The sequence below is a fragment of the Colobus angolensis genome, unplaced genomic scaffold (genome assembly GCF_000951035.1).
Source record: "Colobus angolensis palliatus isolate OR3802 unplaced genomic scaffold, Cang.pa_1.0 Scaffold337, whole genome shotgun sequence".
NCBI lineage: Eukaryota > Metazoa > Chordata > Mammalia > Primates > Cercopithecidae > Colobus > Colobus angolensis.
Window position 1 is genome coordinate 2,142,799 of NW_012116677.1, and position 21,232 is coordinate 2,164,030.

The window sequence follows — 21,232 nt, forward strand, 5'->3', positions numbered from 1 at the left end:
TGCAGAAGGAAAACTTTTCTTGTCATTTGGATCATATTAAATTACGTTAAATTTTCAGGGCAGTTAGACATCTTTGCCTTTTCCTGTTCCACACAAGGAAGCATAGATATTCTTTGACATGTCTCTTTCAAACATATGCATGTATGTTCACACAAAAGTCATTTGAAGTACAGGAATGGTGAATGGCTTGATTCCAATGCTTGACTACTAAGAATATGAGGGGGTACAGAATAGTGTTAATGCTGGTATACACTGAATATGTTAAACCACTGGTTATTTTCTAAGAACAGCTCTCTTAAATAGATTCATAGACCTGTGTGTGTTATGAGTATTTAAAGTAATATACTACTGGGAGGCGGAGATTGCAATGAGCCGAGATCACGCCACTGCACTCCTGCCTGGGTGACAGAGTGAACTCCGTCTCAAAAAAATAATATATGAAATTGGTCAATATTGTTTCTTTCTCTTTATTGGATAGATATATATGTATAGATAGATGATGCATATAATTCATATATGTATTTAGTAAGTTAGAACTCAGGCAATATTGACAGTTCATTCTAAAGAGAAGTGATATGGAGGAGAATGTTATTTTCTATCCCTGTTGCTTGTTACTGTGTCAGTGATTGTTTATACTTGTACCATAACACAGTTTTACAAGTGTTGTATTTTAATTATACAGAGGTATCCTGTAGTGATGTCCACGTATCTTGGAGTTATGGGTCGAGTTCTACTACAAAACACTAGTTTTTTTTCTTCACTACTTAATGAGATGGCCCACAAATTTAATCAGGAGGTAAGAATCAATGTACTTAAATTTAAGGAAGTCTTTATCTAAATATAAATTAGAAATAGTTTGATGAGATAATGAGTCTTTGTAAAAGTCGCTTTATAATATTTAGACCTTTACATTTTAAATCTTTATTTATGCTATAGCAATAATTTCGGATAGAAAAAGGAATCTGTAAGTGGCAGTTGAAACTTATACATTTTTATCGTTGCTCAAAATAGATGATTTTATTCTGCTTAGCCATAGAATATAATGTTGGTTTGTTTATAGCTGCTGTTTTTCTTCACTGATACAGAATCTGAAAACGGGTATTTTGCATGGAGTGATGTATCATCTTTGTATTATTTCTTTAGTTAACTTGTTTTTAATGCCACAGATTGAGAGAATTTCTGTTCTGATTATTGTGGAAATGACCTTTTTAGCAAAGGTTTAGTTTTAAAAATTGTGACTGATATCTATTACCAGAGTAAGTTTGAAATGGGTTTTTCAGTGAAGTGATTTAAGACTATATGTATGATAATTCAAATAAGATTATGTTGTAAGTCATTAATCTGTTTATTAAGATTTATATGATATAGAAGATAGGGTATACTTGACCAGTATATCTACATTTGAGACAATTTTTAAAATCTTTTGGTTTATGGCTGAAAACAAATATAACTATTTCTAATATAAGGAAATCCAGAATAAGGAAGTACAAATTTTTAAATATATGTAGCTTTTCTAGAATTAGACTAATCAGAGATCCCAACCCTTGTTTTGATAAATAGTGTATATTTTTTATTAGCTTATTAATTTTAATTGAAATGGGATAATAGATATTTTTTAGTTCTTTTTTTTTTTTTTTTAAATTTTTAGTAGAGATGAGGTCTTGCTATGTTGTCCAAGCTGTTCTCAAATTTCTGAGCTCAAGTGATCTTCCCACCTTGGCCACCCAAAGTGCTGAGATTACAGGATAACTAAAAATATTTAAGAACATAAGAGAGAAAATTAAAATGATCCAGAGGAAACATCAGAATGCCATTACTATGAATTCATTTTCTTGTTTCCATGAGGGGCCTGGTCATGTTTCTAACATTTCTTGAAATATGTGTCCTGTGTCCTTCTTCCCTTGCATTAGTTCGTGAAGATTCAATCTGAGGTCATAATGAGTAAATATTTAATCACCAAAGTTACGGATTAATCTCTTGAATTTTTTTAATTGACACATAATAGTTGTAGACATTTATGGAGTACATAGTGATATTTCTATATACACAGTATATAGTGATCAAATCAGGGTAATTGACATATCTATCACCCCAAACACTTACTATTTCTCTGTATTGGGAACATACAACAGCCTCCTCCTCACTATTTGAAACTGTATATTACTGTTAACTATAGTCATCCTGCAGTGCTATATAGAACACTAGAACTTATTCCTCCTAGCTACCTGTGAGTTTTTTTATCTTTTAACCGATCTCTCTCTCTCTCCCCACCTTCCCCTTACCTTTCCCAGTCTCTAGTAACCACTGTTCTACTCTCTACTTCTTTGAGGTCATCTTTTCTAGCTTCTACATGAGAAGTGAGAACACGCAGTATTTATCTTTCTGTTCCAGGCTTATTTCACTTAACATAATGCTCTCTATCCTCACCCATGTTGCCACAAATGACAGGAATTCATTCTTTTTTGAGATAAAATAGTATTCGTGTGTGTGTGTGATATTTTCCATATCCGTTCATCTGTAGATGGGTGCCTAGGTTAATTCCATTGCTGTAATGAAGATGAGGGAATAGGTGTCTTTTCAATACAATGACTTCCTTTCTTTTGGAGATATATATATCCAGTAGTGAGATTGCTGGATCATATAAGAGTTCAATTTGTAGTTTTTTGAGGAAACTCATGATGTTCTCCATAATGGCTATACTAGTTTACATTCCCACGAGTAGTGCCTGAGTTCCCTTTGCTCTACATCCTTTCTAGCATTTGTTATTTTTTGCCTTTTTCATAATAGCCATTCCAACTAGAGTGAGATGATATCTCATTGTGGTTGTGATTTGCATTTCCCTGATGACTATTGATGTTGACCCTTTTTTTTTGTTTTGTTTTTGAGACAGAGTCTCACTCTGTCGCCTAGGCTGGAGTGCAGTGGCACGATCTCGGCTACTGCAACCTCTGCCTCCCAGGTTCAAGCGATTCTCTTGCCTCAGTCTCCCAAGTAGGTGAGATTACAGACACCCACCACCCTGCCTGACTATGGGGTTTCACCATGTTGGCCGGACTGGTCTCGAACTCCTGACCTCAGGGGATCTGCCCATCTCGGCCGCCCAAAGTGCTGGGATTACAGGCGTGAGTCACTGTGCCTGGCCGATGTTGACCATTTTTTCACTTACCTGTTGGCCATGTGTATGTCTTCGTTTGAGAGCTGTTTATTCAGATAATTGTTCTACTTTTAAAATGGATTATTATTTTTATTTAGCTGTTGGTTGAGTTCCTTGTGTATTTCGGAAAGTAATCCTTTGTTGGATGTATAATTTGCAACTATTTTCTCCCATCCTGTGGGATGTCCTTTTACTCTGTTGTTTGTTGCTTTTGCCGTATGGAAGCTTTTTAGTTTGGTAGAATCTCGTTTGTCTGTTTTTCTTCTTGTTGCCTATTTTTTTGAGGTTTTATTCATAAAATCTTTTCTCTGACCAGTGTCCTGATGTGTTTTCCCTGTTTTCTTCTAGTAATTTTATATTTGTGGGTCTCACATTTTAAGTCTTTAGTTCATTTAGAGTTGACTTATGTATGTCACGAGAGATAGGGGTCTAGTTTCATTCTTCTGCATATGGATATCCAGTTTTTCTTGCACCGTGGTTGAAGTAACTGTTCTTTCTCCATCAATATTCATGCTACCTTTTTCTAAAATCAGTTGGCTGTGAATGTATGGATTTACTTCTGGGTTCTCTGTTCTGTTGGTCTGTGTTTGTTTTTATGCTGGTACCGTGCTATTTTGGTTACTATATTTGTAGTATATATACTGTATTTGTTATACACACACACACACTTTTTTTTTTTTTGTGGGGGGGAGACGGAATCTAGCTCTGTGGCCCAGGCTGGAGTGCAGTAGCAGAATCTTGGCTCACTGCAACCACCGCTTCCCAGGCTTAAGCAGTTTTCCTGACTCAGCGTCCCCAGTAACTGGGCTTATAGGCACATACCACCACGTCTGGCTACTTTTTGTATTTTAGTAGAGACGAGGTTTCACCATTTTGGCCAGACTGGTCTCGAACCCCTGACCTCAAGTGATCCACCTGCTCTGGACTCCCAAAGTGCTGGGATTACAGGCATGAGCCACTGCACCTGGCTTATGCAGTAAATTTTGAAATCTGGTGGTGTGATGCCTCTAGTTTTGTTCTTTTTGCTCAGCATTGCTTTGGCTATTTGGGATTTTTTATGGTCCCATACGAATTTTTTTTTTCTATTTCTTTGAAGGATATAATTAGTATTTTGATAGCGATTGCATTGAATCTGCAGATTACTTTGGGTAGTATGGTCATTTTAACAGTGTTCATTTCACCAGTTCATAAACATGGTATGTCTTTTTTTTTTTTTTTTTTTAACTTTTTTATGTTTTTAAATTTTAAAAATTTGCTGTGTTATGTAAAAATTTTTAGAGATTGAGTCTTACTCTATCATCCAGGCTAGAATGCATGGCACAATCATAGCTCACTGCAACCTCAAACTCTTAGACTCAGGTGATCCTTTCACCTTAGCTTCCTAGGTAACTGTGACTACAGATGCGTGCCACCACACCTGGCTTTTTTTTTTTTTTTTTGAGATGGAGTCTTGCTCTGTTGCCCAGGCTGGAGTGCAGTGGTGTAGTCTCAGCTCACTGCAAGCCCCACCTCCCAGGTTCACATCATTTTCCTGCCTCAGTCTCCCGAGTAGCTGGGACTACAGGCGCCAGCCACCCTGTCCGGCTAATTTTTTGTATTTTTGGTAGAGATGGCATTTCACCATGTTAGCCAGGATGGTCTTGATCTTCTGACCTTGTGATCTGCCCGCCTTGGCCTCCCAAAGTACTGAGATTACAGGCATGAGCCACTGCAACCAGCCCTACACCTGGCTAATATTTAAAATTTTTTGTAGACATACAGCCTTGCATATTGCCTAGGCTAGACTTGAACTCCTGATCTCGAGAGATACTCCTGCCCCTGCCTCACAAAGCGCTGGGATTACTGGCATAAGCCACTGTGTCCAGCCACCTTCAGTTTTCTTCTATCTAGTTTTTAATTAAGAAAAGAAAAATGTCATATGAGTATTTGATCTGATTAAATCCAAATGCAATCCAGTGAGATATTAAGTCAGTTAAATGTAATTTAACATTGATATATTTCTTTGGGCTGCTATTAGCTTTAAAATATTACATCATAATGCAAAAAAAAAAAAATACATCTTATTGAGTAATTAAAATGGCTTAGATTTTGACAGGCATGATGGCAGGCACCTGTAATCCCAGCTCCTTGGGGGACTGAGGCAGGAGAATCGCTTGAACCCGGGAGGCAGAAGTTGCAGTGAGCTGAGATCGCACCACTACTCTCCAGTCTGGGTGACAGAGCAAGACTCTGTCTCAAAAATAAGTAAATACATAAAAATAAATAAAATGGCTTAGCTTTGCTTATCATGTAATTAAAGTATCATGTGAGGACTACTCCAGTTACTGCTTGGTAACTTTGAAAGCAAACACATTTTAAGGTTTCAGTGGCCAGGTGTGGTGGCTCATGCTTTGTAATCACAGTGCTTTGAGAAGTCTAGGTGAGAGGATTAAGCCAGGAGCTTAAGACCAGGCTGGGTAACAAAGCGAGACTCCATCTCTACAAAAACTAAAAAAAAATTAGAGCCCCGGAATTTGAGGCTGTGTTTAGCTATGATCACTGCACTCCAGACTGGGCAGCAGAACAGGATTCTGTCTCTAAAAAAAAGTTTAAATATTTTTTTAAAACACAAAAAATTAAAACAAGAACTTTTTTAAAAAATGAAGTTTCAGTGATTTTGGTATCACTACCAAAACAACCTACTTTGTATTACTTTTCATTGTCCTTTCCTGCAATTTCCTTTCATCTTCTTTCCATCCTCCTTTATCTTTCCTTTCCTTGCTCTCCTAGTCTTGGATACTCCTTCCACTCCCCCACCCCCAGATTCCTACTGTAATTCGTTTTGATTGTTTGTTTTGTGGCTTTTTTGTAGCTTGTGATTATTTTACAAAACTCCTACTTGATGAGGGCTCAGTATTCTTGTTAGATTTATTCACATGTCCAGCCCTTTCTAAAATCCCTTGGTGCATGAGGATCCTGTCCCCTTGAATATCTTGGGTTTTCGCCTCAGTCACGTAGATCCCATTTGAATTCTTGGCCTCACTTGTGGGTGCCCCTCAATGTGTTATCTAAACATTATTGTCAGTGTCTCTATATCCTTGATAACTCTGAGATGGTCATGAGCCCTGTTTTTTTTGTTTATCTGTTTTTTCTTTGAGACGGAGTTTCAGTCTTGTTGTCCAGGCTGGAGTGCAATGGCACCGTCTTGGCTCACTGCAACCTCCACCTCACAGGTTCAAGTGATTCTCCTGCCTCAGCCTCCAAAGTAGCTGAGATTACAGGTGCACGCCACCATGCCCGCCTAATTTTGTATTTTTAGTAGAGACAAGGTTTCTCCATGTTGGTCAGGCTGGTCTTGAACTTCCGACTTCAGGTAATCCACTCACCTTGGCCTCCCAAAATGCTGGGATTACAGGGGTGGGCCACCATGCCTGGCATGAGCTCTTTCTTGCTTAGGAACTTAAAATATACCCATGGTCTCTCACTTCCCATTGACATATCATTTGTTTTTACAGTAAATCAGTAATAGAAATGTAAGGGAAATACTGTTATGCCTCCATCTATAGGCTAGTGGGCTAATCCAGATCTTACAATGCCTATTTGTCCCTCTTTTTCTTCCCAATTCTATATTGTTTTTATATCCACACTTTATTGTGCTGGTACCTAGAATACATTCCTTTCCAGAATGCTGTGTTCTTATTCTGGATTAGACATTTGGTCTTCTGGATTGGACAGCTGGTTTGATATTTGTCATGTTACACTGATGAGGTTTGACTGGTTCGTATGTTTCCTGCGCTGTCCATACTCCAACTGTGGCTGAAAAGAACTCTTAGCCCTCTCTTCTCTACCTTCTCTCCTCAGGCTTTTACTTTTCAGTCTTTCGCTCAGCCTTCTATTTTTTTGTTTCTTTGTTTTTTCATTTGTTGGGCTAGAATTATAGTAAGTCACCTAGAACTTTATACCAAGGCTCAACGTGCTGTGGTTTTAGAAGTCTGTTCTGAATCCCTATTAAACTAATTATAAATTCTGCAGCCCAGAACTGTTATTCAGCTGATAGGTGTCAATTTGGTCATACCACTTGTTAAAATATTGACATAAATCCTGCAAATTAGCAAACTGGGTAAAAAGTGCCTTTGATAAGTGTTATAATTAATGGTATAAATTTTACTATAAAAAATTGAGCATTCCTTTTAAATATTTTAAACACATGTTTTGAATCTGCAGGAGTACAGTGAAGAAATTTTTATCAATAATAAACTATCAATAATCTGCAGTTTAGGACATCTGGTATATTTAACAATTTTAAAAGTCTTCAATAACTGCTGTAAATATAGGATTCAGTGCAAACTAAAATTAGTATTTATTACTAGAATAAAGAAACTTTTACTATTTCAACAAACATATGGTGGCTTACTATTGCTGGTAATATAAAGTTTGAGAGTAAAAATGCTTAAGAATTATTAAGAGTTGAAGGGTCTAAATTGTATTTTTTCAGAATGTCAGTTATTTTCTATTAAAGTTCCACTGGCAAAAGTAAAGAATTTTTGCAACAATCAGGGAAAAAAGTAAAGGACCATCATGAATTGACAATAGACAGTTGTGTTTGAAATAAAAACACATTTTTTAACTGTCAAAATGAACAAAAAGCATTTAAATACTATCAGCATTTTTTCAGTAACATTTACTATGTAGTTTTAATAGAATATTTGAAGGAATAAAATATTTAATAAAAACACCAGAAAATTATTAATATGAGAGTATTATTACATTCTAGATTTGTTTCCGACATCTTAGAAAACTTGTATAGGCATACTTGATATTGTGAGTTTGGTTACAGACTACCACAATAAAGTGAGTATCTTCATAACATAAGTCATACAAATTTTTTAGTTTTCCAATGCATATAGTTATAATTACACTATACTGTAGTATATTAATAGTGTGCAATGGTATTATGTCTAAAGTAACAATGTATGTACCTTAATTAAAAATAATTTATTGCTAGAAAATTCTAGTGATCTTCTCAGCCTTCAGTGAATAATGTTTTTGCTGGTAGATGGTCTTGCCTTGATAGTGATGACTGCTGGCTGATCAGGGTGGTGGTTGCAGTAGGTATGGGTGGCTGTCACAGTTTCTTAAAATAAGACAAATGACGTTTGCTACATCAATTGACTCTTCCCTTCACGAATGAGAGGATTGACTCCAGTTTTGACAAAAATTCTACTGAAGACTAAATGGTCCACAGAGAGCAAGAAAAGGAAAAATAAAAGAGGATGGAAGGAAGTTGCAGGCAAAGGATAAAGAACAGTAGGTTGTTTTGGTAGTGATAACAGAATCACTGAAACTTCATTTTTTTAATGTTGACGATGGACTGTTTGGTCCTCAGTAGAAATTCTGTCACAATTGGAGTCAATCCTCCAAGATTCTGCTGCTACTTTATTAAGTTTATGTAATATTCTAAATCATTCATTGTTATTTTAGCAGTGTTCACAGCATCTTCACCAGGAGTAGATTCGATCTTAAGAAACCACTCTTTGTTTTTGTTTTTTGCTCATCCGTAAGAAACAATTCCTCATGGCTGGGCACGGTGGCTCACGCCTGTAATCCCAGCACTTTGGGAGGCCGAGGTGGTGGATCACCTTAGGTCTGGAGCTTGAGACCAGCCTGACCAATATGGTGAAACCCTGTCTCTACTAAAAATACAGAATTAGCCAGGCATAGTAGCACATACCTGTAATCCTAGCTACTTGGGAGGCTCAGGCAGGAGAATTGCTTGAATCCGGGAGGCGGAGGTTGCAGTGAGCTGAGATCCCACCGTTGCACTTCAACCTGGGCAACAAGACTGAAACTCTGTCTCAAAAAAAAAGAGAAAAACAACTCTTAATCTGTTCAAGCTTTATCATGAAATTGTAAAACTTTAATCACATCTTGAGGTTTCACTTCTAACTGTAGTTTTCACTATTTCCCCCATATCACAATTATTTCTCCAACAAAGTCTTGAACTCCTCAAAATCATCCATCAGAGTTGGAATCAAGTTCTTCCAAACTCCTGTTAATGTTGGTGTTTTGACCTCCCATGGGTCACAAATGTTCTTAATAGCACCTGGAATGGTGAATTCTTTCCAGAAGGTTTTCAATTGACTTTGCATAGATCCATCTGAGAAATCACTGCCTGTGGTAGCTATAGCCTTATGAAATGTATTTCTGAAATAATAAGACTGAAGTTTGAAATGACTTCCTGATCCGTGGGTTGCAGAATAGATGTTGTGTCAGCAGGTGTACAAACAACATTAATCTCCTGTACATCTCCATCAGAGCTCTTGGGTGACCAGGTTCATTGTCAATGAGCAGTAATATTTTGAAAGAAATCTTTTTTTCTGAGCCATAGGTCTCAACAGTGGGCTTAAAATAGCAGCAAACCATACTGTAAGCAGATATGCTGTCATTTAGGATTTGTTCCATTTAGAGAGCTCTGGCAGAGTAGATACAGAGTAATTATTAAGGGATTTAAGATTTTTAGAATGGTAAATAAACATTGGCTTGAACTGAAAGTCACCAGCTACATTATCTCCTAATAAGAAAGTCAGTCTGTGGACAAGTTGATGCTTTGAACCTAGTCCTTGACTTCTCCTCCCTAGGTGTGAAAGTCCTGGATTGCATCTTCTTCCAGTAAAAGGCTGTTTCATTTACATGGAAAACCTGCTGTTTAGTGTAGCCACTTTCCTCAGAGATCTTAGCAAGATCTGAATAACCTGCTGCAGTTTCCACATCAACACTTGTTGCTTCACCTTCCACTTTTATATTATGGAGGTGCTTTTTTTTGTTGTTATTGTTGAGACAGAGTCTGGCTCTGTCACCGAGGCTGGAGTGCAGTCATGTGGTCTCGGCTCAGTGCAGCCTCCGCCTCCTGGGTTCAAGCAATTCTCTGCCTCAGCCTCTCAAGTAGCGGGGATTACAGGCACCCACCATCACGCCTGGCTAATTTTTGTATTTTTAGTAGAGATGGGGTTTTACCATCTTGGCTAGGCTGGTCTTGAACTCCTGACCTGTAATCCACCTGCCTTGGCTTCCCAAAGTGCTGGGATTTCAGGCGTGAGCCACCGCAGCCAGCCGGCTTCTTTTATTAAACCTCATGAACCATCCTCTGCTATCTTCACACTTTTTTTCTGCAGCTTTCTCCCCTCATTCAACCTTCATAGAATTAAAGAGAATTAGAGCCTTGTTTTGGATTAGGCTTTGGCTTACGAGAATGTTGTAACTGATTTGATCCTCTGTGCAGACTAATGGAACTTTCTCCATGTCAGCAGTAAGGGTGTTTTGCTTTTCTATCATTTATATGTGCACTGATGTAGCACTTCTAATTTTCTTCAAGAACTTTTCCTTTGCATTAACAGCCTGTTTGGATCAAGAGGCCTTTCAGCCTATCTCAGCTTTTGACATGTCTTTCTCACCAAGCTGAATCGTTTCTAGCTTTTGGTTTAAAGTGAGAGATGTGTGACTACCTTTAACTTGAACACTTAGAGGACATGGTAGGATTATTAATAATGGCCTAATTTTTTTTTGCAGGGGGTGGATGGAGTCTCATTCTGTCACCCAGGCTGGAGTGCAGTGTTGCGATCTCGGCTCACTGCAACCTCCACCTTCCAGGTTCAAGTGATTCTCCTGCCTCAGCCTCCCAAGTAGCTGGGACTACAGGTGCATGCCACTACGCCCAGCTAATTTTTGTATTTTTAGTAGAGACGGGGTTTCACCCTGTTGGCCAGGATGATCTCGATCTCTTGACGTCATGATCTGCCCACCTCACCCTCCCAAAGTGCTGGGATTACAGGCGTGAGCCACCACGCCTGGCTGATGTACTTTCAATCTGTGTGATCAGTATGCTTGATGGCATTTTACTTCATAGATCCTATAGAGACAGAACCAGTAGAGTGTGTGTTTGCAAAAGGGCCATGTATTCAAAATGGCTCTTAAATGCTGAAGGGCCCTAGAAAGCAGAGAACAAGGTAGACTAGTGCGGTTTGTCAGCAAAGGATGTTTTACTGGGAGAACTGAGAGCAGAAGGCGGCAGCAAGATAGGTAGATATTCGCACTGCTACTTCCAGACCCTCAGGTTTATTATATTTTATAGGGAATTGGTGTATGTGGTCTTGGCAAGACAATTAAAGGTCCTTACACTAGGGACAGTAAATAAAGCAGAAATCAGGAGGCCTTCCCAGGACTAGGACTAATCAGAAGCCATCATATTGGATTAGCATTCAAGATGGAGTCATTTTTGTCTCCACAATTAGATTAAAGAATTGGCATACATAATTGTGGGGCTGTTAAGCCTGAATTTTTTATAGCAGGCTGGAAACTCAGACAGGATTTTTGTTACAGTCTTGAGGCAAAATTTCTTCTTTCTTAGGCATACTGTTTTTGCTCTTAGGGTTTTCAATGAATTGGTTGAAGCCCACTCACATTATCTAGGGCATTCTCCTTTATTTAGCGTCAACCCATTGTAAATGTTAATCACATCTACGTAATACTGTCACAGCAACATCTAGCCTAGTATTTGACCAAACAACTGAGCACCTTAGCCCAGCAGAGTTTATACATAAAATTAGCCATCACATTCTGTATTTTGTTGATTTGTTTTAGCATCATTTTTAGTGTAGCATGCAAATGTCTTAGGAAATAATTCATTTGTTTTCCTTTGAAACTCTGCAGTTTGAGGTTGTAACTTGTCCTCTCCTCTGAGAGTAGCAGCAAATTAGTCTAGCAAATTAGAGAACATTGAACAATAATCATCCAGTTGAATAAACTATAATCTAAGTACAAGTTGACAATTTTGAAAAATGCGTTTATTTTTTCATTGTACCTGATTGGCAGTGATTTATTAAATGATATTACTAAAATCACTCATGGGCTACTTACATGTTTTGAATAAGTCTACTTAGCTCTCAGGATTAATTAGAGTCAGTTTCTGGTTATGCTCAAATTATCAGTTTCCAGCTCATGACTTACCCCCAGTTCAGGTATTCCAGTTCTGTGGTTTACTATAATTGAATTTTAACCATGACTTATGAGGCTTTAGCCTTTAAAAGTATTTACCCACAAGTAAAACATATTTTAGTTGTTTTGAGATGCCTTCTGCTCTTATTTCAGATGGACCAGCTTTTGGGAAATATGATTGAAATGTGGGTCGATCGAATGGACAACATTACCCAGCCTGAAAGAAGGAAACTTTCAGCTTTGGCTTTGCTCTCTCTTCTGCCGTCTGATAATAGGTGAGGAAATGTTTTCTTAAAATTTGTTTCTTTCAAGCATCAAAATGTAAACACTATTTTTGGCCATCAGTATGGCTGTGTGTTGCTAGGCAGTGGTACTTTTTTCTATATGGATGTGAATTTTGTTAGCTGATGATGATGTGGTAAGTGTTGATCCAGATCCAGAAAGCACTTAGTGGGATAGGTACTCTTGGGACTGTGGATGCTCTAGTTTATTTTGGTTGTATTCATTTTACAAATTTATTTCGTTCTTGTCTGAATTTCCATTTTTTTATAATAACTATGTTTTATTAGACTAATCTTCAGTCCTCTTTTTACATAGATATATTAAATATCTAACATTTCAAAGTCAATAGCACTTCATAAAGTGTGTTATAAAGTATGTTAATTGAAGAGTATTATTAGTTTTGTTTTCTTTTTATTTTGGATTATTTATAAGGAAGTTTGCAAGTTGTTTTTTTTCTTCTAAAAATTCTCACTCCCGTAAAGCAAATACAAAATGCTTTGGTTTGGTCATTTAAAGAAGAATATATTTCTTCATTTCAATTCCTATTTTGTGGAGCTTGGCATGAAATGCTTTTAAAAATACTTTGACAGTCAGTACTTAGTTCTCATTCACACTGTGTAGATTTTTTAAAGTGATGGCAGGTATATAAATAACATAGAGCTTGATTGGTGAATCTTTCTCATTACATTTTCTGGACAACTGCACATGGATGCGGTATGGGACATTGTTTATACTTTTGGCTTAGTCGTTTGATTGAGCTTCACATCATTGCACACACCTGGACTCCCCTTCTTTTTCATAGCAAATTTTTGAAATTTTAGTGCATGGTCAGCACATTTCTTGAAACTCACTTCATGGATGCACTTATGAATGTTGGTGGTATATTCTCAGGTCACCACCTTGTTAATGGCCTGACAGCCCTTTCTGCTGCCCTTCTGTATCAAAGCCATTATGCTGGGCCCCTATTTTTTTGTACTTTTAATTCTAAAGGCTTAAAAGCAGGTCTCAGGGCTTGATGTTTTGTTAAAAGAATAATGGTACTACATTAAATCTTTATGTCTTAGGACAGCAATCCCCAGCCTTTTTGGCACCAGGGACCTGTTTTGTGGAAGAAAATTTTTCCATGATCTGGGGGAGGGGAAGGGAATGTTTTCGGGATGAAGCTATTCCACCTCAAATCATCAGGCATTAGATTCTCTTAAGCAGTGTGCAACCTACATCCTACATCCCTCGCATGCACCATTCACAATAGGGTTACCGCTCCTATGAGAATCTAATGCTGCCACTGATCAGACAGGAGGTGGAGCTCCTACGGTAATGCTTGCTTGCCCTCTGCCCACTTCTTCCTATGCAGCTTGGTTCCTAATAGACCATGGACTGGTACCAGTCCATGGTCCAGGGGTTGCAGAACCCTGTCTTAGGGAATTTTTAGAGCATACGCATCCTAGTGATAAATTAGTGACATAAGTCCAGTTTTAGAAATCCTTATTTGTTCTTTATGTATTATTTACTTCTACTATGGTAATTTGTATTAAGGATATATATAATTATTTTGTCTCAACATCATAACAATAGATAATACTTACCAAATGCCATATACTTTCTTAAGTGCTTTATGTTGATAATTTAATTCTTTAAACAGCCTGATGAGGTATAGACATGATTATCCCTTCTCACAGAGCAAACAATTACTTAAAAATGTTAAGTAACATATCTAAGGTAAGAGATCTAGCATTTGACATGGTATAAGCCAGTTTGAACCTGGACTGCTTCACACCAGGAATGCCTCTTTTAACCACCAGATATTTCTCCCCAGGTGGACACGCACAAAGTGAACAGACTTCCTCTCTATGAAATGGTGTGGCATCTTATTTATTTTTGATAAATAAGCCGAATTTAAGCTACCTACATTTTAACTCATTGGTGTTTCTCTCAGTGGAAAAAAAGTGACATGAAAATTATTGAAGTTTTTAATATTGAAATGTTAAAGAACATAGTCTTTGGTAGTAGTCAGCACTCTAAATGTTTGTTAGATAAATTAATGAATGGAAAAAAATGAGTTAATAAGACATGTTAGAGTTTTCTCCAAGATAAAGTACTGAGATTATTGAAAGAAAGCTAGAAACGGTGGAGGTTAAGTTTAGAAAGATATCTAATTGTATCAGAAAAATTTATTTTACATTTTTAATGAGAATACTATTTGCTTCAACATATAATATTATGTAAGTGTGTGGTTGTTCAGAACTATTTTTGACATGTAAGTTGTGGAAATTTAATATAGGTTGAGTATCCTTAATCCAAAATGTTTCTTTCAGATTTTGGATTTTTGGGATTTTGAAATATTTGCATATATGCAACAGGATATTTTGGGGATAGAACTCAAGTCTAAATGTGAAATTTATATTCCATATACACCTCATATAGTCTGAAGATAATTCTATACAGTATTTTAAATAATTTTGTATATGAAACAAAGTACTTGCATGAAGTTTTCCACTTGTAGCAGTATTCTGGCACTCAAAAAAATCTCAGATTTTTGGGCCATTTCAGATTTTTGGATTAGGGATGCTCAATCTATAGTTGGCATCTGTAAGAAAAATTAATACTTAGACTGGGACTTAAGTCAACTTATATAAATTGAGGGATAGGACTTTATTAAGACTCGAATTTCTCTTAAACACTGGAATTTTAAATTTAAAAGTTGTGAGGTGCCTTGTGATGGAAGATCAGATACAATTTTTGTTTTTAAAATGAAATACAAATCTGATGGGCACTAGCAAACTCACGTCATTTTTAAGGGTACTGAGAAAGTCTTGAATAATGTGGTACTAGAATTTTAAAGAATAATGATTTAACTTCATAATATCCTTAACAGACTAGTGATGAAACATTGATACAGAAAATCTGTATCAACCTGTAACAATCTGAAAAAAAAAGAAAACACCTTTATTGCACTAGAAATTTGGCACATAGTAATTGGCTTGTGACTTAGGAAGATTTAGTCACATGCTCTAGTGGAACGTGCTGATATTCAAGTCAGCAGTATTATTGTCTCCTATGTGTAACCTTTCTTCTAGTTAACTACATAGTTGTTGGAGTTTGGGGAGATTTTTCCTCTTTTGCATCCCCAATGATGATTTCTTATTTTTCTTTTTTTTTTTTTTGGAGACAGAGTCTCGCTCTGTCGCCCAGGCTGGAGTGCAGTGGCCAGATCTCAGCTCACTGCAAGCTCCGCCTCCTGGGTTTACGCCATTCTCCTGCCTCAGCCTCCCGAGTAGCTGGGACTACAGGCGCCCGCCACCTCGCCCAGCTAGTTTTTTGCATTTTTTAGTAGAGACGGGGTTTCACCGTGTTCGCCAGGATGGTCTCGATCTCCTGACCTCGTGATCCACCCGTCTCGGCCTCCCAAAGTGCTGGGATTACAGGCTTGAGCCACCGCGCCCGGCCGATTTCTTATTTTTCTACCTAATAGTAATTTCCTATTCTTGTGTTTCTTTTAGATTTTGCAGCATACCATTTCCTTTTCCCAAAATAAGGCATGTCTAAAGTATGATGTTGATGATTTTAAAAGGCTAAATTGGGAAATGTCATTTTTTCCTCCTTTTATTATGATGGCATTTGGGTCCAGATGATGATTTTTTGTGGGAGGGTGTCTTGTGCATTGTAGGATGTTTAGCATCATCCCTGGCCGCTACCTACCAGATGCCAGTAGCATTCTCCCCTTCCTCCCCTACTCAAGTCACGACAATTGAAAATATCATCAGACATTGCCATTAGATATCCCTCGGGACAAATTGCCCCCAATTTATAACCACGACTCTAAAGAATGACCATTTGGGAAATGGTTAAACTCTTTTACTCTAATCCACTACTTTTGGCTTAGAAATTTGGTATAGACTACTTTAGGACCACACTCAAATCCCAGGGCCACCAGTCACTTGCTAATGACCATGGTCAAGTTACTTAACTCCCTGTGTCTGTTTCCTTGTTCTTAAAATGGGGGTACTAATAGTATCTTTCTAATGAGGTGGTTGTAAGGATTAAGACTGAGTTTACATATGTAAGGTCAAACTGTCTACATAGATGGAATTAGCTGTCCTTATTTCATCCCCTCTTTTTCTCATCCATGTAATACAGTACCTAATTCTAAAAGATGATTTGAATGGGAAAGATACATTTTTGCATCTGAAATACATAGTAAGTTTTGTATTAAGAAAATGAACCTAAAGAAATAACCAAATTCAAGCCAGTCTCAGTGGGCTCATTCCTGTAATCCCAGCACTTTTGGAGGCTGAAGCAGGCAGATCACTTGAGGTCAGGACTTTGAGACCAGCCTGGGCCAACATGGTGAAACCCTATCTTTACTAAAAATACAAAGATTAGCTAGGTGTGGTGTCACATGCTTGTAATTCTAGCTACCCAGGAGGCTGAGGCAGGAGAATTGCTTGAACCTGGGAGGCAGAGGTTGCAATGAGCCAGTATGCACCACTGTGCTCCAGCCTGGGCGACAGAGTGAGACTTTCTCAAGAAAAACACAACAAAACTGATGACAACTTTAATTGATTATGAAGAAAAGAAACTAACACCAAACACTCTTCACATCATTCTCCCACATTTTGATTTTTTGATGTCTCAGTTTACATCTTTTTTATATTGCCATTTCTTAACAAATTATTGATTTTTCTTTTTTCTTACTTCAATTGCCTGGATACAAGTACAGAATGTGTAGGTTTCAGCCCATCATCTAGGTTTTAAGCTCTGCATGCATTAACTATTTGTCCTAATGCTCAACCTCCCCTCGCCCCCCACCCCCACAAACTGGCCCCAGTGTGTGGTGTTTCCCTCCTTGTGTCCGTGTGTTCTCATTGCTCAACTCCCACTTATGAGTGAGAGCACGCACTGCTTGGTTTTCTGTTCCTGCGTTAATTGCTGAGGACGATGGCTCCCAGCTTCATCCATGTCCCTCCAAAGACATGATCTCATTCCTTTTTATGGCTGCATAGTATTCCATGGTGTATATGTACCACATTTTCTTTATCCAGTCTGTCATTGATGGGCATTTGGGTTGGCTCCCATGTTTTTGCTATTGTAAATAGTGCTGCAGGAAACAAACATATGCATGTGTCTTTATATTGGAATGATTTGTATTGCTTTTGGTATATACCCAGTAATGGGATTGCTGGGTCAAATGGTATTTCTGGTTCTAAATCCTTGAGGAATTGCCACACTGTCTTCCACAATCATTGAACTAATTTACATTCCCACCAACAGTGTAAAAGCGTTCCTATTTCTCCTCAGCCTCTCCAGCATCTATAGTTTCTTGACTTTTTAATAATTGCCGTTCTGACTGGCATGAGATGGTATCTCATTGTGGTTCTGATTTGCATTTCTCTAATGATCAGTGATGTTGAGCTTTTTTTCATATGTTTATTGGGTGCATAAATGTTATTTTTATTAATAGTTTTGTTTTGGCTAGGCACGGTGGCTCATGCCTGTAATCTCAGCACTTTGGGAGGCCGAGGCAGGCAGATCACTTAAAACCAGGAGTTCGAGACTAGCCTGGGCAACACGGCAAAACACCATCTCTACTGAAAAACAATTCAGAAAATTAACTGGGTGTGTTGGTTCATGCCTATAATCCCAGCTACTCCAGAGGTTGAGGCACAAGAATCACTTGAATCCGGGAGGCAGAGGTTGCAGTGAGCCGAAATCGTACCCCTGCGCTCCAGCCTGGGTGACAGAGCAAGACTCTGTCTCAAAAAGAAAAGAAGAGTTTTGTCTTTGTCTTTATAATTCATAAAGATATGAGTGATATACTCACCACAATTAGAGTATTATTTTGAATTTTTGTGTAGTTTTAAAAGAATTTTTTTTTTTTTTTTTTTTTTTTTAAGTGGCAGGGTCTAGCTTCTATTGTTCAGGCAGGCCTTGATCTCCTGGGCTCAAGTGATCCTTCCAACTCAACCTCCTGAGTAGTTGGGACTACAGGCGTGGACCACCATAGCTGTGTAGTTTACCTTTACCAGAGAATTTTATCCATCCAGATGTTGTCTTGTTACATTTTACCACTGTTAGCAGTTTTTGTAAGACAGGCCTGTGGTGATGAATTCCCTCAGCTTTTATCTGTCTAAGAAAGTCTCTATCTGTCCTTCATGTTTGGAGTATATTTCTGCTAGTTACAGTATTCTTGGTTGCCCCTTTCTTTCCTTCAGTACTTTGAATATGTCATCCCTCCTGGCCTGGAAGATTTTCACTGGAAAGTCTGCTGCCAGATGTGTTGGAGCCCCTTTATATGTTACTGGTTTTATTGCTGCTTTTAGGATCCACTCTTTGTGACCTTTGAGAATTAGAATTATTATATATATGTCTTGGAATCGTCCTATGTGGGTTGAATCTCCTTGGTGGTCTTTGACCCTCTTGTCCCTGAATATTTATATCTTCCTCTGGATTTGGAAAATTTTCTATTATTATTATTTTTTTTACTATTTCTACCCCTTTCTCTCTCCCTCTTGAAGGTCAGTGACTCTTACATTTGCTTTTTTTTTTTTTTAAGATGGAGTTTCACTGTTGTTGCCCAGGCTGCAATGCAATGGCACGATCTCAGCCCACTGCAACCTCTGCCACCTGGTTGGAGCAATTATTCTGCCTCAGCCTCCCGGGTGGCTAGGATTACAGTGATGTACCACCACACCCAGCTAATTTTGTATTTTTAGTAGAGATGGGGTTTTGCCATGTTGGTCAGGCTGGTCTCGAACTCCTGACCTAAGGTGATTCACCCACCTCAGCCTCCCAAAAGTGCTGGGATTACAGGTGTTAGCTACTGCACCTGGCTACATTTGGTCTTTTGATGCTGTCCTATAGATCTCATAAGCCTTATTCATTTCTTTTCAGTTTTTCTCCTTTGATGGCGTTTTCTTCCTTTTTCTCTTTTGACTGATTGATTGATTGATTGAGACAAGATCTTGCTCTGTTGCCCAGGCTGAAGTGCAGTGGCATGATCATGGCTCACTGCACCCTCAACCTGCTGGGGTCAAGCGATCCTCCTTCCTCAGTCTCCCAGTTAGCTGGGAGTACAAGTGCATACCACCACACCTGGCTAATTTTTGTATTTTTTGTAGAGATGGGGTTTTGCCATGTTGCCCAGTCTGGTCAGACACCTGAGCTCAAGCTATCCACCCACCTCAGCCTCCCAAAGTGCTGGGATTACAGATGTGAGCCACCACACCCAGGCTGACTGTATTTTCAAATATTCTGTCTTCTACCTTACTGATTTTTTTCTTCTGCTTGATCAATTTTGCAGTTGAGATCCTCTAATGTATTTTTCAGTTTGTCCGTTGTTTTTTCACCTCCAGTATTTCCATTTGATTTTTTTAAAAATAATAAATGCAAAAAATTAGCAGGGTGTGATGTTACACATGTGTAATCCCGGCTACTTGGGAGGCTGAGGCAGGAGACTCACTTGAACCCAGGAGGCAGAGGTTGCAGTGATCCAAGATCGTGCTACTGCACTCCAACCTGAGCGACAGAATGAGACTCTGTCTCCCCCCGACAAAAAAAATTCAATATCTTTGTTAAATTTTTTGGTAGGTTTCTGAACTGATTTTCTATGTTTTCTTGAAATGTGTTGAGCTTCCTTTTGAATTATTTGAAGGATTGCACATCTCCATCTTTTCAGGATGGATCTTTCATCTTTTCAGGATAGATAGTCTGATAAATATGAAATGAGATCATATTTAGCTGAATGTTCTTGATGACTTGTAGAGGTATGTCAGTGTCTGAGCCTTAAAGAATTAGGTATTTTTCCCTGTCTTCACAGCCTGGCGTTGTGTGTACCTGTCCTTCTTCAGAGGGTCTTCAGGAATTCAAAAGGGACTGACTGTTCACTTCCCTAAGCCTGTGGACACTGCAGCCATTTCAGCATTAGAGAATGCCCTAAGGCCAGGTGTGCTGTTCACCAGCCTGAGGGACTTGAGAATTCCTAGGGTTCCCAGGCAAAGGCCTTTGCTTACTTTTCTCTCCCCTTGTATGCGAGGAGTTTCTCTTTGTGCTATACTGTTGGGAGTTGGACCCAGTACTGTGATTTATTGTGGGTAGTGGGGAGAGGAGAGGGGTTCTGGTAGTAGCTTTCAAGGCAAAGCTGTCGGCATACTTCCTTCTCTATCTCCCCCAAGCACACAGCTTCTCTCTCTGCGATGTACTGCCTGGAATTGTGGTAGGAGTGGTGTAGGCAGTGAAAGACTGTTCTTTCTTCCCCTTTCAATTTGCCCTTTCTTGTTTTATGCTAAAACCAGGTACTATGATCTCTCATCTGGTTTCTTTAGCTCTTGTGAAGGTATTTTCTCGTTTGGATAGTTCTGCAGATTATTCTGCAAATTGGTGTTCCAGTGGAGGAATGCAAGGAATTGGTCATTGGAGGGTTCTGTTTTGCCGTATTGCTCTGCCTCCTCTCTGAGTACTTGCTCTTATTGTTGATGTTTTTACTCAAAATACAACCTGAGCTGATTTCTAACTTAGTTTCTATTATCTGATTATACAGTAATTTGTGGAAAGGGGCAGTGAAGTAACAAGGGGAGGGTTCTTTACAATTTTTATTTTGCCAAGATTGGTCGTAAAAGAAACAGTCTTTGTGGGGTATATTGAATGATGACTAATTCCCTTTCTTGCTTTGTTATGCAAGGAAAATAGAGACATGAATAAGATTACTTATATAAGTTTCAGGACCTCAGATTTAAATTCTGCTCCCTTACCACTCTTTGAATATATGGTTTACAAAGGGGCTGATCCTTTGAAGATCAAAAGAACCTTTACATTATGTATGTTTTCCTG

At 38.3% G+C, this 21,232-nt stretch overlaps 1 protein-coding gene across 1 annotated transcript in view; it reads left to right on the forward strand.

The window, feature by feature from the left end:
- The window catches only part of IPO11 (importin 11), a 224,917-nt gene that overhangs the window by 138,345 nt on the left and 65,340 nt on the right, over positions 1–21,232 (forward strand). The window contains exons 26-27 of the mRNA XM_011952217.1: positions 683–796; positions 12,278–12,399. Coding sequence (XP_011807607.1) covers positions 683–796; positions 12,278–12,399 — 236 coding nt within the window. The remainder of the gene's footprint in view (positions 1–682; positions 797–12,277; positions 12,400–21,232) is intronic.